The sequence below is a fragment of the Xenopus tropicalis genome, chromosome 7 (genome assembly GCF_000004195.4).
Source record: "Xenopus tropicalis strain Nigerian chromosome 7, UCB_Xtro_10.0, whole genome shotgun sequence".
Classification (NCBI taxonomy): domain Eukaryota; kingdom Metazoa; phylum Chordata; class Amphibia; order Anura; family Pipidae; genus Xenopus; species Xenopus tropicalis.
The window spans coordinates 49,232,699-49,250,629 of NC_030683.2; the positions used below are offsets into that span (position 1 = coordinate 49,232,699).

Below are 17,931 nucleotides of genomic sequence, written 5' to 3' on the forward strand. Positions count from 1 at the left end.
ATTTAGAAACCCTTGCAAGGAAATCATGGGAGTGGTACAGACAGTACTTACCTGTACATGGCTCCACCATTCTAGCATTTAGTATTGCACACTAAGCCACTGGAGGCTCCAGTGTTTACAAGGGATTTAGAATGATGACTATAAATGTTTGGATGCTTGATAAACTGGTGAAACAGAGGAAAACAATGGATTACACATATTTGAATGCACCCAAGGTTGATGAATGAGTTTAAAAGTGCTTCTTGTTTTAATATGAGTTATACTGAGCAAAATGCACAATGTCTAATGTCTATTACCCAGTCCTGCAGGTGCCAAAGTGTTACCATCTGCCAGGTCAGGTACTTGGCATCCTACTAAATCACCTACCAGGGAGGACATCCCTTCCCAGCCCAGTCCAGTGTCCTCAAGAGGTTATTCCGTGAGGTTTGGGGGCGATTCAGTTCCAAGAAAAAATGTTCACACCAGCACTGATCAAAATTTGCCCAAACTTTCACCCCCTATTACATCTACTTATAAAAGGTATCGGGTTCTAGAAATTAACCTTCTAACCAACATGCCTTGTATAGTGAAGCTTCTGATAATAAATGTCTTTCTAACTTTGTTTGCAAACCCCTTTTATAAGATTCAGCATAAAAGAAAGTGTGATCCCTATTGTTATTTTACTATTGTTACTGTTAAAACCTACAATGATTACTCTTTTTAGGACTACATACCTTTACAACTCTAGTATTACCCTAATTTTAGTATCATTGCATGCCAGGCCCACAAAGACACACCATTTTATATGTACAAATAGAAAAAGTTGCCCAAAATATCAAACTTCTCAAACTTAAATGCCTCAACATAATGATTAATATTAACAAGTTATATTGAGTTAATGGAAAATACTACCAATACCTATAAGAATAAACAAATAACCAGATAAACCAAAGAAATATAACTGGAAGTAGTTTGATAGATAACAGCTCTTTCCATAAAAAGATTTTTTTTTTTTAAAGATCCTGTAAAGGATCCCCAATAATATTCTAGCTAGTGTAAAATGCATCAGGCTTTCTGATTATATGACAGAAACAGCTGGTTTTACAAAAATGCTTTGATGATGCACAGATACATAACTAAATGCTAACATGTTGCGGGAAAATTTAACGGGATGCATCACAATGAAAAATGAATATAATGCAAAAGATAACTCTACCCAGATGCTTGTAGAAAAGAAGTAAAAATTCTGCTGTAAATATATAATCACAACACATGGATTATTTCAGACAATTCCTCCTATATGGTAAGCCATTCTATATTTCCATTAACAAAGTAAAAAAATGTTACTGTTTCTGGAAAGTTAAATCTTGATTTTTCTTGTATCATGCCACCAAAAGTGAGATATGGCCATTCCCACTGCACATTAAGTAACAGTTGAGTTAAGTAAAGTTGCTAAGAATGGGCCTTCTATAACCTGAAGGTGTACCTGCCCTTTAAAACAGTATGCAATAGAAGGGTGGTGTGCCTTAATCCTTAGAGTAGCTATGCACTTATTAATGGGAAGTCCTACACATTTGTGACATGGAAAAGGTTTTTCCCAGTCAAAATTCTGATTGCTCTGAATGACAAGGCTTAGGTAACACCAAAATGTTCTCATGCAGTGACATCTTCATAAATCACTGAAAGAGAATGAGGCATTTATAATAAACATTATAAAAAAACTAATGCTCTATTTTTGCCACTAAGAATTTCTGAAATAAATTGTTTACTTCAATGAATTATGTGTTGTTGATACATAAATATGGAATTTTAACAAGAAAAAATATCTATGAATACTTGGAATGACAGAGTACAGTGTCTGTTAATGGTTCAGTTATATAGTTAATTACATAGTATGGTATTTAAGTTCATAATGCATAACTTTTTTTCTTCCACCCTAAATCTGTGTTGCTTAATGTAAAATCAGACATGCTAATTATGCAAGCACCTTTCTTTCAGGAACTGAAATAGACCATATATATATATTACTGGTGCATATACCATACTTCACTGATACTTATTATGTTCCATGAATGCAATGATGTATCCCCTAGCACTCTAATACTGCACTTGTACCAGTAATATACAAGCCCAATTATTTGCAAGAAGAGTTACACTTCAATATATTCAACATCATTCTAACTGCTCCTGTTTCCTGTTCAGTGCACACCCATCTGTTATTGGGGTATATGCTGGCAAGCTCATATCCACATACGACAGAAGTATTTATCTTGTAATTACCAATAGCTTTAAGCACCCAGTGCTCAAAGAGCTCACACTGGACAGTTTGCCGTTAAGTAACCCACCCATGCCCAAGTACTATTTCCCTGAAAGTTCTGAGGGGATACAACTGTCCTGTGTCACAGGTATATATCAGACAACCAAAGAAGCTTAAAGTTAGGTAATACATCTTTAAGGGCCAGATTTACCAATAGTCATATTTTTTTCTGTGATGTGTTGGGTTTTTGGTTCTAAAAACACAATTTGTTAGTGTTGAAAAAAGCTAATTGTTCACCACTTATTATCAAAACCATGAGAAACACAAATGTAAAAATACTTCATCTAAAAGCTATTGTGGTCATGTAGCAGTCAATGAAAGCTGTCCTAGGCAAATTATAACAATCTTAATTTACTTCTTGATTTTAGTGGAAATTAGTTTTTTTCCGGACTTCAAAAAACTCTAAATAGGTCTCCCAGTGTCACAGTTAGGCAGAATTTTAAAGCGAAGAATTACTCTCCAGCTGTGGTTAAAAATACAGTTTGCACAGTATGAAGCATGCACTGAGCTCTTTTAAGGTGTAGAAATGAAATATATACTGTATATTTCTACACAGTATTTTATTGCTTACATTTATTTAGGGAAATGCCCTTTGGATAGAGAATGAGAGCAAAGTAATTGCAATATGGAATCAGATAATGTTTTCTATGGGCCAATGTACACTAGCAAATTCATTTCTTGCTTGTGTTTAATTCCATCCACCAGCATGGATCTGCATTTCTCTAGATGTCTCACATCAGTCCAACTAAAGAACATAATAAACTACAGTTAGCAGTTAGCAGTGGAATAAATCTCATATCTTTGCTATGCGCAACTGTATCTAAATGGCAGCTGCAAAATTGCTAGATGCTGCTGCTTCCCCTGCAAGCTATTTTGCTGTGCCTGTAATGAATGGAGCTATTTTCTTGTGCCTGACAAGTAGGGAAATAATACAAAGTGGAGGATCAGCAGATTATTTTTTTCCTGTATTTATTCAAGATGCACCTTTTTTAACTGATATACTACAAATGAAATGGATTAACACAGCACTAGGTGTCTGTCTGGCTCAGAAAACAACTTGCTGTGTAGAGCTATAGGGAAAGCTCAACAAATTACACCCTAGCTAGTGTACACAAGTTCTGCGACTTGTATTATGCATGTTTTGGCGTAGATGAAAAGCTCACAAGCTTGCTCTGTGTTTTCAGGTGGAAAATAAAACTCTTTTTGTGGAATTAAATTATCATAATGATATCCAATAATTAAAAGCAGTGATTGGTTGCCTTTCTACTTCTTAAAGTATACAGTAGTTAACATATAAGTTAACTTTTAGACTGTTATAAAATGTGATTTTTATAGCAATTTTTTAAATAGTCACCTTTTTTCTTTTTAGTTATTTCATTTTTAAATTATTTGTCTCCTTCTTCTGCCTGTATCCATCTTGTAATGTCTACATGTTATTTGGCACTAAAATGTTGATGATCTTTTTGTTCAAGCCCTCTCCTATTCATGTTTTAATCTGTAATTTGAACCACTATCTTGCTTTTGGGATTAGTTGAACCCTAGCTAACAGTTAGTAGATGAACTGGAGAGCTGCTGAACAAAAAGCTAAATAATTAAAAGACACAATAAGAGTCTTTTTAAATAATATGATTGCTGTATAGTTTGGTTCCACAAATAATTTTATATTATTTTTCACTTGTATTGGCTGTACAATTATCTATTTAATCTTTTGCTTTGGGTTTAAAGCATTCAGTGGTGGCCCAATCCACATAAAGTTGTAATCTTACAAGGAATGACAGCAAACTGGCCCAGAATTGCTTTTAAGGTTAAGAACTTATCATACTGTTCCAGATACAGCATACAGTATATACATCGAAGAGTTCATTGTATTAATATTCTCAGATCATGCTCTTGATTTAACTTGGTTTAACTTTACTCAGTAGCCCACCTGAGCATGTGCCAGTGGCTTCAAGCATAGACTTTGCTGCAATTCCAGCTGCTTCTGCAAATCAAAATGCTACCGCTGAGCAATACACTGAACCACAACCAGCATCACCGCTGCCTGCTGCTGCTCCCACCTCCGTACTGTCCGCTTTGTTGCCTTCCAGCCCAAGGTAATATAATATTTGTGCATTTCTGATAGCTATTTAACAGGTGAAGGTTACGAAAGTCTGAAAATATAGAAAATTTCAGAGGCATCCTTCAACTCCTTTAGCATATAAAGTACATTTCATGCTATAGAAAAGCATAATTAATGCATACTTACCTACAACCTCTTATCAGAGTTAGCCAGCATCCAAAGCCCATAGAGATATTATACACGCAGGAAAACACAGTTTACATAGTCTTTGATTATATTTAGATGATACAGAATTGAAATAGGTGTTTTTCATTACATAGAAATAAAGCCCATCCCCTATTTACACTTTTCATACACTCCATTTATTTGACGAAAAGACATATAGGGCAAGATTCAATTAAATTAGAAAATGTAGCTACAAATTCATTTGCAGAATTACCCATAAACTTTTTCATTAGATAAACCGCAAGATGAGTTTTAGTGATATAATATAAAAATAATAGAAGTAGACAGATGGATATACAATGCAAACAGGATGAAGTATGTTTTGCTTTTGCACTGTGAGTCTAACAAAGTGTTTCAGGTAAATTTTCTTTTTCTTAAATTATATTCATAAGTTTATTTTAATAGATAGGTGATTACTAGTGATGGGCAAATGGGTGATGTTTTGCCAGGCATGGATTCGCTGCGAATTTCCGTGCTTCGCCATTGGCAGATTGTTTCGCGAAATGGACGAAAAAATTTGCTGCGGAAAAAATTCGCCACACGTCCAAAAATTGTCGCTGGCGTCAAAAGAATAGCCGCGCGATGAAAGATTCGCAAATTTTGCAGCGAAGCGGAACAGATTCGCTCATCACTAGATTACTTTTGCTAACATGTAATAGTACCACATTTATTCTAGCACCCACGTCTTCTAAGGATCCACATATTCTTCTCACGTAGATGCATATTGCATTTTTATGTTGCACACAGCGTGTGTGACTAATCCCTTGTGCTCATTAAAGATGCTCTTCCCCTGTATAAAAACAATTAGTGCTACACTACCCAAAGCATAAATTCTTTCACAGAGATTTTAGACATAATTGTATAATTTTCTAAAGTACCCTGTTATAAAGAAGAAATCTAACTTCTGCAGGGGAATAACTCATACTCCATTGACAGAGATGTATTTAGTTCTTATAGTGGGAATACCCAGAATTCAATGCATCACTACTGTGATGTGGCAGCTGCTATCAGTCCTGTATAGTGAGCTCCTGAAGTTCTATGAAGTTTGACTTTTTTGAATATTTTACAGTTGTGCAGGTTTCCTGGAGAACATAATAATTATTATAATCGACTCTACTAGATTATTAGTTGATTAGAATCTAATGAACAGATATCCAAATATTTGCAAACAGTTAATGGAAAACTATACCCCTAGAATGAGTACTTAATGAACAGATCGTTTATATCATAATAGGTGGCCTAATAAAGAATTTTACCAAACTGGAATACATACAGTATATCAGTAAATATTGCCATTTTATATCTTTTACCTTAAACCACCATTTAGTGATGGGCTGTGTGCTCCCTCAGAGATCAGCTGACCAGAAATAATGCAGCTGTAACTGTAACAAGACATAGGGGCTGATTTACTAAGACACGATTTCGAATCCGAATTGGAAAAATTCCGATTGGAAACGAACATTTTGCGATTTTTTCGTATTTTTTGCGATTTTTTTCGGCGTCTTTGCGATTTTTGCGTAAAAACGCGAGTTTTTCGGTGTCTTTACGATTTTTGCGTAAAAACGCGAGTTTTTCGTAGCCATTACGAAAGTTGTGCAAAGTCGCGATTTTTTCGTAGCGTTAACACTTGCGCGCAAAGTCGCGCCTTTTTCGTAGCGTTAAAACTTAAAAGGCGCGACGTTTCGCGCAAGTTTTAACGCTACGAAAAAATCGTGACTTTGCGCAACTTTCGTAATGGCTACGAAAAACTCGCGTTTTTACGCAAAAATCGTAAAGACGCCGAAAAACTCGCGTTTTTATGCAAAAATCGTAAAGACGCCGAAAAAAAACGCAAAATTACCGATCATTACGAAAAAAACGCAATCGGACGCATTCGGCCCGTTCGTGGGTTAGTAAATGTGCCCCATAGTGTGAGAGTAAAAGACAGAACTTTGTCCATTGGCAGCTGTAACTTTGGTTTGTTTGTGTGCACAGCCTGTATTATTAAAATGGCAATTTTCTATTAAGATTTGCCCAATGGCACATAATACTTAAAAAAGAATATTTTTTGCATATGAGCTGTTTTATGCAATATATTTTTATAGAGACCTACATTGGTTGGGATATAGTTTTCCTTTATGCATATTTAACATTATGTAAGTGGAACAGCATCTTACACATTAAAGCTAACTCTCTATGTGTCTGAGTACATTTTGGCTACAAGCAAGGCCTGAAATTCATTGGACAATGCATTTCAGTGACTCTTGATAGCAAACATAAGCATAATACAAATTTTGTTTTTGTCACATGCTTATGCTATGTCGTTCTCAGAGCACCAGCCGCTGCCAGCATCTCTGCTTCACAGAAAACCTTCCAAGGATCAAAGAACATGTCCATAGCAGCATCCACTATATCGTCTGCCATTTCTGCACAGTCTAGGTATATGTTTGCTTTTGTGTTACCCATTTTGTGCTTGCACATGTGCTCCTGTTATTGACCATGCACTCTTTACTGCAGTTTGACTGAATATACCAGCCTCACATTTCCGTGAAGAAAACAAATATAGAGATTTTAACTACTATAATCAGATTCATTTGTTGTTTTTCTGTTTAAGTTGATGAAAATAATCTTTGGCATATAGTTTCTTCTAGTTCTTCATTTTTTCTTTTAGGTGACTCAGAAAAAACAAAATGGATGTCTGAATCCATTCTGATGTTGCATGCTACTACTTTTTACATTGCAGGTTTCCTTTTTCTCCACGAGAGCTTTAATATCTTTTCACCCCTACTTGTGACAGACCAAATTCCTGATTATGTGCATCGAAGCATTTAAATGTATAGCTGAAGTGTGTGTTATCCCTTGTTTTGATACTTTGATCATTCCTTTTTTATTAAATCACTGCTTCTCTATTCTTAATGTAGCTAGTTATATACAACACCAATGATGACCAGTATAAGAACTTACTCTTAAAACAGAGTAAGGAGTAACCAAGCAGATTTTGGGATTTATACTTTTTAGGTCTACTTAACTGCAAATGACCATCAACAACTGGCACAGTAGTGGAAAATAAAAATGTAAATATTCATTAGAACAGCCTAATGCATTTCCTGCCTTATGGGGCACTTACTCATGGGCTCTTAAAAGACATTATTTTGAAGAATTATTGATTTTAAAAACAAAAAGTATTTTGTCTTTACTGCTAAGTAGAGCAAAGATAATCATGTATACTCTTGCTAAAAAGGTACAGTCTATTTGCAGCTTCACGAAAGATGGCTATACACAAGACAATTCCCTTTGGAAGTGGTGTCCAACTTATTACATGTAGCAGATCAATTAGACCTTATACAATATGTTGAAGGGACAGGTTAAATTAAAATGATGATGATGATGTCATATAGTGAATTCTAAGTAGCCTTTCAGTTAACTGAAGGCCCCCATAAAAATTCTATTAAGGGCCAAGTCTGGCCCACTGGCATCCAGTTGCCCTACAGTATTCAACTGCCCAGTCACACTCAGCCAGCTTCTACTGTTCCATTTGGGCAACAGCCCGAACCTTTTTCTCTTTTCTCTCTTTACTTCCACATATGCTGTTGCCCCCCTGCACTGGCTGGCATAATGCATCAGCCTATAAAATTAAAAAAAAAAAAAAATTGTCCCATAAAAAAACTGACCATTATTCATTATACATATCAATCAAGGTGGCCTTCCCAGTGCACACATACAAAAATCATACTGACCAAAATGGACCTGTGGGGTTACTTTTCCAACAAGATTTATGGCAGAAATCCTGTGCTGCCATTTGTTGCCATTATCTCTTTAAATTTACATTATACACAAGAAACATAAGACACAACAAAAAGGGTCGACAAAGGGTAAATAGTGTGCAGGGACATTAATATTTTAAAACCCCAGCAAAAACAAATAATAATAATTAATTGATATAATATAAATTAAAATAATAAGAATTGTCATTGATAGTCCACAACAAATAACTTTTTGTTGTATTTTTTTTACTGTTTTCACCGGGTAGACAAAAATATAAATCACCCATGTTGCCACCAGCTCTGGAAGCCCTTTATATTTCTCCTATATTCATAACTTCACCACTGCTCAAGAAGAGAAATGTACAAAAAAGATCCGCAGCCTCATTTCTCCCAAGAAAAGTATACCGGAGGTACAGCTGCTGCAGCAGGCTATTTATTAACCATCTTCTTCCTTCAGTGCTGTGAGGCCCCAGTTCATTACAGAGCTGAGCATTTCCAGATCCTTTAAGCACTAAAGGGGAGTGATGCGTAGTCCCCTACAGCTTGTGTGTTCTACTGGCGTTTACCAGTTTGAGGTTGAAACTAAGTTTGCCATTTTCCTTGCTTAGTAATATCTAACAAGATGCCCGCTCCATCATTTGTAAACTCATTTCATCATAATACCTTTTTTTGTTATCAGATTTCATCTTTTTCTTGTTATCAAATTTCATCATAAATTTTAACACTAGTTTTGGTATGAAATGTTTTTTTTGCAATGGAAAGAATAGTGAGTAAAAAAAGACTTGTGTTTTACTTATAAACTGATAAAATTACAGAGCAATGGGAGAAATTTTGCTTTCAACAGTGTCAAATTAAGCTATATCTAAATACACCATTTTCAAAAACATATACTTTTTTTAGTAGTATGTGCCATTGGTAATCCTAAATAGAAAATTGCCATTTTAAGTACTCAGGGCCTCCCCTTTGGATCATAACCACCGGCTTCCCACATACATTCTAGGCCACATCAGCCAATTAATGGGCACAGTTCTGTCTTTAGCTTCCACACTTCTTTCAGATTACAGAAAGAGCTGCATTTTCTGTCATGTGATCTCTGAGAGAGCACACAGCCCATCACTAAATGGTGGCTGAAGGTAAAAGATGTAAAAGGGCAATATTTACTGATATATATATATATATATATATATTTTCCAGTTTGATAAGATTCTTTAATAGGCCACTAGACATAGCACAAACTTTATAAACATATTACATTATCATTTGTGCTATGTGCATTGTTTTCTGTAGATCAGGGGTGCCCAGCCAGTGCAGTGTAGCTATCACATTAGGGAAGATTCCCAAACCTTCTTCCTTCCAGCATCCCCTTCAATGCCTTCAGCAGATCGCAGGCAGACAAAATGTGAAGGGTGAATTTGTGCAGTGTGACGTTGGGTTTTGAGGAATTTAAAACTTTGACACTTTGACACTACATATGACAACAGAGTTCTTGGATCTGGTGGTATTAACCCTTGTATTCTGAAGCATTCTGATTATTCTACTGTGTCACTAGAAACTGCTGGCTTATTGCTTAAAAGAACTGAATAAATGTCATGTTTCAAATATAGTAATTAGATATAGAAACATTACAGATGCATTTGTAATTACTCTCTTACAGGAAAAAATACTTCAATACTGCAAATCCTGCTTATACATTTATGATTCCTTAAGTAAAGAGTAAATTAAGATACAATTTACTGCATGCAGGAAAATAAGCTTTCTGCACATTTGCTTAATTATTGATATTTGCCTTAATATCCCTGAGCAGAGCTTTTCCTCAGCAGGAGCACACTCCATTATCTTCAACTTTCAAAATATTTGTTCAGTAGGGAGTCTGTTCTGCTATCGAAAAAGCCTTAGGTACCTGTCAATAGGGTAGGTACTACTCATGTGTATAAAAGCAAATATATACATGTATATTACTCACACGTGGGCAGCATTTATTATTTTGTTGACAAATGTTCTCCCATTGATGGTATATATATATATATATATATATATATATATACAGTATATATATATATATATATATATATATATATATATATATATATAAAAGGACCAGCACACAATTTCACAGCAATTCTTCTATTTATTCATTCACCGTTGCTGTGAAATGGTGTGCTGGTCCTGTTAATATGTATTTACATATTTTGACTTCAGCACCCACCTGTTAAACTGGTTTAGAGTGTGGACACACAACTTGACTTTATATACTGTGTATATATACTGTATATGTGTGTGTGTGTGCGTTATATATATACATGTATGGGACCTGTTATCCAGAATACTTCGGGACCTAGGTCTCCCGGAGTAGGGATCTCCATATCTTAAGTCCATATCTTAAGTCTATTAAAAAATCATTTAAACATTAAGTAAACCCAATAGGATTATTGTGATTCCAATAAGGATCCATTATAGCTAAGTTACCATCAAGTATAAGGTACTGTTTTATTACAGAGAAAAGGGAAATGATTTTCAAAAATTAGCATTATTTTCTTATAATGCAGTCTATGGGAGATGGCCTTGCCATGATTCAGAACTGAATAACGGATCCTGTACCTGTATATAAATATATATATATATATATATATATATAAAATTTACGACTTTACAATTTACTTTTTGGAAACAAATGCTAGTTATATATATATAAATATAGATGTTATTGTGTATAGTATATAAAACTTTTATGGGTGACAGTTGTGGAAGGCCAAATTGCACTGATTTGCAAGATCACAATGCAGCTAGGTGCACATGGTGCTGGGTGGGTTAATTTTCCTTCTTGTCTATGCTATTCTAATGTTTAGTCCACAGGAAGGACCACATTAAGGACCTTCCTTTTCTTCGTAAAGTAAAAAAAAAAATTGCCAAACAGTGAGGTCAACAGGTATTTATTTGCCGGTACAGCGCTACAACTTATTACACTGGTCAATGGGTATTTTTTCTCACTCTAATTGCATTAAAGTCATTGGGCTTTTTTGTCACTCTAAATACATTCAGTCAATGGGCATTTTTTCTTAGTTTTTTTCTCACTCGAAATCCATTGAAGTGAATGGGCTTTTTTCGAACAAATTTTTTTTGCGCCAAATTTTTGCTATACTTTCATGCAAAAATTAGCTGATGGCGAAATCTGCGCAAATCCATGCCTGGCTTAAAAAAATTCACCCATCACTAATGCCCACCTAAGGTGGGCAATAACATTCTGATCTGATTGTTTGGCGAGCTCATCAAATGAGCAGATTTTATCATGTGTGGCCAGCTTTAGACAACCCCCCCCCCCCACTGCTCCCACCAAGCTATATCTGCCTACATCAAAGCTAATAAGACAATGGAAACAAAAGGTAACCCAGAGCTAAATGATCAGATTAGCTCTCTCTATATATTGGCCCACTTAGGTAGGCATGTTGGGGAAAGATTGTGCTTAATTAAAGGAGAAGGAAAGGCTAGTAAAGAGTTAATCTCAAGCTGCAGGCATACCTTCAGTTCTCTCAATAGTGCCCTTAAGCCTCCCCATATTTCTCCTGTTCAGATGATCAGAAGCCAAACAGGAAGAAAAAACACTGAGCTCTGTAAAGAAAGTTCCCATAATGCCTCGCTCTTGCACCAAGACCCAGACCAGTGTACATGCTCAGTTAGTTAGACTATAAGGAAGCTTCCTGCTGATTGGCTCAGATCCAAATTGCTAAGGGGGGGGGTGAGTTCTTAGCAATCTTGAGGGAGGGGGGAGCAGGAGAGGGGAGAGAGGAGAGAGCTGTGTGTCTCTGGCACAGGAAAACTGAGACAACAAATCTTTTGACAGAGAAGTCAGTGCAGCATTTCTGTGAATGCTTATGGCTGTATTTACATAGACCTTTCTGATAAAGCTTACTTAGTTTTTTACCTTTCTTTCTCCTTTAAACAGTGTCTTGTAATATTGTAGTAATATATTTAACCTTGATACAGTGCTCTCTCTATTTTAACACCTGCTTTTAGACAGCCAAAATGTGTTATTATAATTGTAACATTAGGCTGAACGTGGTCCTATTTAAGCAGCATTGGTGTGTTTTACATTTACAATTTGTAGGTGGTATATTTAGATGGTGCTATAACAGGTGGTATTGTGAGGGAGCACTGTGTTTATGATCCATCTATAGTGAGTGCTTCACCAGCCTAACCTCTGGAATACACAGTAATTGAGACCACATTTGTCCCTATTTTAGCCACCAACAGCAATCGTCCTTCACTACCACCTACCAGTCAAAAGCAAGGTATTGCCTTTCCTGCACTGTGTTGTATAACTAAGATCTAACCCAAACTCATACTGAAAATACTCGCAATCTGCAGCTTAGTGTAATGTCCCACATGGGAACTTGCTCAGGCAAAATAGCAAAAATTGCTGCATGTCACTTCCCATTATAAGTCAATATTAACCACAAGTTTGGTACATGATAATGATTAGTTCACAGTCCCCAGTCCCTATGCATGCCTATTTTTGGGGTGGGGGTGGATAATCTGATCCATGACCTCAGATAGGAATCTGCAATCTGTAGTAATTTTCATATTTTTTCTTTATTTCTAATTTAACTACAAAATGCCTTGTAAATCATATAAAACAACATCACAAAAATGGAGCTAATGCTACTATTAGTATCCTTATGATTTATCTTTCAGATAGTAAAAGCAGCATTTTCAGTTTATATAAACTGGAATTAACGTTGTCATTTTTTATTTAATTTAAAAGGTCATAGTCTTAGAAAACACAACAAATTATACAGTAAGGGGTATATTTATTATGCTGTGTAAAAAGTGGAGTAAAACATTACCGGTGATGTTGCTCAGAGCAGCCAATCAGATGCTTTGCTTTGGTTTTCTAACTGTTGAAATCTAATTGCTGATTGGTTGCCCTGGGCATGCTTCACTCCACTTTTTACACAGCATGATAAATATACCCCTTAATGTGTTCATCTAAACCAGTAAACAATGAATGATGTTTCCGGTAAACTCACATTAAATTTGCATTCTTACCCAGAAATGTAAACTTGAAATTTTAAGACTTATTTAATACTGTCATTTTATGTTATTTTGCGGCTATAGAAAACAAGTCTAAGGGGCTGATTTACTTACCCACGAACGGGTCGAATGGAGTCCGATTGCGTTTTTTTCGTAATGATCGGTACTTTGCGATTTTTTCGTATGTTTTGCGATTTTTTCGGATTCTTTACGAATTTTTCGGATCCAATACGATTTTTGCGTAAAAACGCGAGTTTTCCTATCCATTACGAAAGTTGCGTAAAAAGTTGCGCATTTTGCGTAGCGTTAAAACTTACGCAAAAAGTTGCGCATTTTTCGCGTAAGTTTTAACGCTACGCAAAATGCGCAACTTTTTACGCAACTTTCGTAATGGATACGAAAAACTCGCGTTTTTACGCAAAAATCGTATTGGTAACGAAAAATTCGTACAGAATCCGAAAAAATCGCAAAACATACGAAAAAGTTGCAAAATGTTCGTTTTCAAGTCGGAACTTTTCCAATTCGGGTCGGATTCGTGGGTTAGTAAATCAGCCCCTAACATTATTTAGAAATACTCCATTTTTGTGGATTGTCCAGATTTACAGGGTCATTGAATAACATGCACAAAAATTGATCTAGGTCAAGTAACCCATAGCAGCTTAGCAACAGACCAATAAATAATGCCTATTGGTTGGTTGCTATATGTTACTAGTACAGCAAACATAGCTATTATTACATTAACCCTTCAGGCTGAAGGCAACATAATACAAGTGGTAAAAATTAATCAGTAATTGCCCATTCTGCCTCCCAATGACTGTAATGCAAATGTGCGCTAGAATGTTTTCATTTCAGGAACAGGTGTTTGCACTACAGCTAAGGGGAGGTAGCAGGAGCATCTATGGCTATTTAGTCTCCTATTGCAACTCACTAGCAGAGAACAAACTCCAAGTGGCTTCAGCCTGAGATGCTTAACAGTAGGATATTGATAATGTCATTGTACAACAATGACAATTGCTGTTTGAGACCCTGGAAATTAAAATTGTTACAGAATGTTAAAATGGTGCATGATTTTTTTTCTAAAACTTAATAGTGAGGGGAAGTGAATTATTAGTTGCATGCATTAACATAAATCCCTGTACAAAACCTTAATGCTAAGGGCACATGGGGTTTTTCACAGCGGTGGAGAAAAGAGGATCCAGTCCCATCAGCTCTTTCTTGTAGCTCAACTGACAGGCACGGTGTCGGCCTGAGTGCAACTACACTGAGCAGATTTCGGCACAAAAATGTGAAAGTATGTATTGCACACTGCAATTCAATCCACTTTTCAGAAGAGCTACATAAAGAAACAGATGGAAGTGGATCCACTTTTTTTTTACCTGCAAATACAGGTGGAGAAAAGTGGATCATCAGTCTCATGTGCCCTTAGTCTAAAGAATGTGGGGAACTTCAGCGCCTGCCAAATATTGATACATAGGGTTGTCACCTTTGCTGGGTTATAAACCCGGACATAGGGGGCATGCATGATGATGTTCTTTATGCCATCATCACATGACATCATTACATGATGGTACTTCAAGCAGTGTGATGATGTTGGGCGGGCACATTGCATTAGAATCTTGACAACTGGAAGAAGATTTGACCCAGATAGCCCCATGAAAATGGGGCTATAGATTTCCTAATTAAAAGAATATCCAAAAAGTTTGGTCAACACAAGCACTATCCAAAGAACCAATGTTGGAAAAGGGGTATACTGTACCTTTAAGTTCTTGCAGCCCATGCACTTAAAATGCAATGCTCCTGTTTGCGACAAAAATATCCTTTTTGTGTTGGCTGGCTCAGAATAAGTAGAAATGTATGTGTTTTTACAGAAAATCATTTCTGTGTGCATGCATTAGTGCATGACTTAGTAGGAACATTGCAGTGACAGGGTATGAACCCTGGCTGTAATAGTATAAAACTATAATCCTATATAAAGGTCTCCTTTCCTTAAACTGTTGATTGGTTTCATCATTCATTAATTCAACCTGATATGGCATGCACAAACCAATGCAGATCTTTTTCTCTAGTTTCTTGTATAAGGTATTTTGTGTGCTAATTGCTGGTGCACGTCTGCCTGGAATCTCAGTGTGTGTACATAACAGTAATGACAACAAATAAGGATAATTTCTTCTGATAGAGCTGAGAAATGTTGTCCAGCATTTATTAGTAGAACTCTCTAGACCTCATTTGAGCAGTAATAGCCTGTCTAGGCTACAGCATTCATGTGCATATCTTTCTTTACCTTTCATTCTTATAGTCAGTCATTTTCTTCATCAACAACTGCTAAAGGTCCAGTGCCTTATGGAGCATACAGTGAACCTGCAGCTAAAGGTCCAGTGCCTTATGGAGGATACAGTGAACCTGCAGCTAAAGGTCCAGTGCCTTATGGAGGGTACAGTGAACCTGCAGCTAAAGGTCCAGTGCCTTATGGAGGATACAGTGAACCTGCAGCATCTTCAGCTCCTGCAGCTCCTGCACCAAAACCTCGTGTAGTCACTACTGCAAGCATTAAACCTTCTGTTTATCAACCCAGTCAAGGTAAGACAACCTAAAATGAGTGTTGCTAGTTGTTATGTCACCTTTCAGTAAAAGCAAATGTATTCTACAGTATTCAGCCTAAGAGTAATTGTTTTCATTGGAACTAATAAAGATACCAAGGTTTGGTCAGCCATTTTGGCATATTTTGACCATGCTGTCAGACCATCTGGTCTGGGCATCATTTTAGATTATTCAGTGATCCTATCAGATAGCAGATACATAATGATTAACAAAGTTTAAATTGCAAAAGAAAAAAAGGGGGGGAAAAAAAGGAGAAGATTTTTTTTTTTACAAGATTTAGAAGGGAAAGTAAACCCTCCAATTTATTATGCAGAGCAATACATTTGTATACAGTGTGGGTTAACATGAATGTTGAAATCTGAATTAATCTTATGTGCACTCCAGTTGCGAGATGTGCAAAGACATGTTTGTTTGTGTCATCACATTTTACCTGCCTGTTAACTGTATTTATATTCACTCCACAGTGGCAGCTGGAGTGACTTTAGCATAACTATAAATGCCAAGGGGGTAAAAGCCTCTGATTCTATATGTGTGGTGTTACTGGGAGATTAAAAAAAATCCTGTAACTTCAGAGACACAAACCCAAATCATATATGTAGGGACCCAAAGGGTTACTGTGCTCTATGGTGTTAAACCCTACCTTTCCTTTTCTTCCTTGTCACTAGGCAGGATAAATGTATCTAGTTGGTATCTAGCGATACCTTATTATTGGTTGGAGGCTAGACCACACCCTAACACACGTTAATATAGTGATAGGAAAGGGGTGGATCTTCCTTCTTGGGTTACAGCAACTGTTCTGTGTGGATGCTCCTTGGAGCCTGGGATCCAGAACGGCCCAGAAGTGTTAGGCCCTAAGGAGACAAGACCCTTAGTGAAGTCGGGGACAGGGCCCCGTGAATGAGGTAAAGCTAGAACAGGTTAAATAACATCATAGCACTTTCTAGGAAAGTGAGAAAGTCAGAACTTATATAGAAAGAGCGGCTCACTTGCTCCATCCAGGAGAGGAGAGTAAAGGAGTAGCCTCCTGTATCGTTGCATGCCTGTTTACCTGATCTGAGTATTGATTTACCCTGCATTATTACCTTTGTCTTGGACAAATATACAGTTAGTTTGTTTTGCAAAAGCTCCTGGCATCCATTATCTATCCTTTAATCTGAGTTATTACACTACACAGTGGCAGTGGGAGTTGTAGTTTAACAACACAGTCCAGCAAATTTCCTTCCATATAGCGAAGGCCCACCCCAGGGAAAGGGGGTTGTAATGTAACCCATGCTCTGACCTAAATACTAGCCTGGTTTTGGTCCACATATAGCCAAAATAGCGTTACATATACAATAAACATCTGCATTAAAAAAAAAAAAAGTCCTCCTAAAATAGGCAATAGTAATGAAAATAAGAGACATAATTAATTGTGTTATAATTTGAATTATAAAGCAGACTCTCAGACTTAATGTGGATCCCCTCATTAAAGGATAAGAAACCCTTTAGCAAGGAACAGTGTTTTTTGGCATTGTAAAACTGTTTCCACTATTTTACCAAAACTACAGTTTCTATAACTTGCCACAAGATGGCAATACAGTACCCATAATATTAAGTAATATATAAGAATTGGCTAACCTAACGTTTAGAACCTAGCTCCAAATTTCCTGAAATTTAAGTTCATATTTGTCATTCATTTTATTTATTTATATAATGCTATTTGTATATACAGCAGAAGCACAAGAACCATGCAAACATATCACTCCTCGGCTAGTTACCCACAGTTACAGGCCAGTTACCAGCATTGCACTGTACTGAAAATTCTCAGAAATATGTAGAGCACAGAGTACAGCCAGGGGTGTGTCATAGGCAGAATGGAACAATGCCTTTATTTTCTTGTTTGTAATAGAATCAGGAAACTTTCAAGTGGATCCCAACTTTTTGCCAAACATAATTACTACAGGTATGGAACCTATTATTCAGAATGCTCATGACCTGGGGTT

The 17,931-nt window shown here is 36.4% G+C and overlaps 1 protein-coding gene across 19 annotated transcripts in view; it reads left to right on the top strand.

Moving 5' to 3' along the window:
- Window positions 1-17,931, top strand: part of ldb3 (LIM domain binding 3) — a 108,119-nt gene that overhangs the window by 70,564 nt on the left and 19,624 nt on the right. For 6 of the 19 annotated variants that reach the window (XM_031904923.1, XM_031904927.1, XM_018095316.2 and 3 more), the window contains 4 exons: window positions 301-519; window positions 6,891-6,998; window positions 12,562-12,609; window positions 15,648-15,928. In XM_031904923.1, coding sequence (XP_031760783.1) covers window positions 301-519; window positions 6,891-6,998; window positions 12,562-12,609; window positions 15,648-15,928 — 656 coding nt within the window. Of the gene's footprint in view, window positions 1-300; window positions 520-4,215; window positions 4,390-6,890; window positions 6,999-12,561; window positions 12,610-15,647; window positions 15,929-17,931 lie in introns of all 19 variants that reach the window. The other 13 variants (XM_004916311.3, XM_012966283.2, XM_012966290.2 and 10 more) reach the window with 6 other exon arrangements.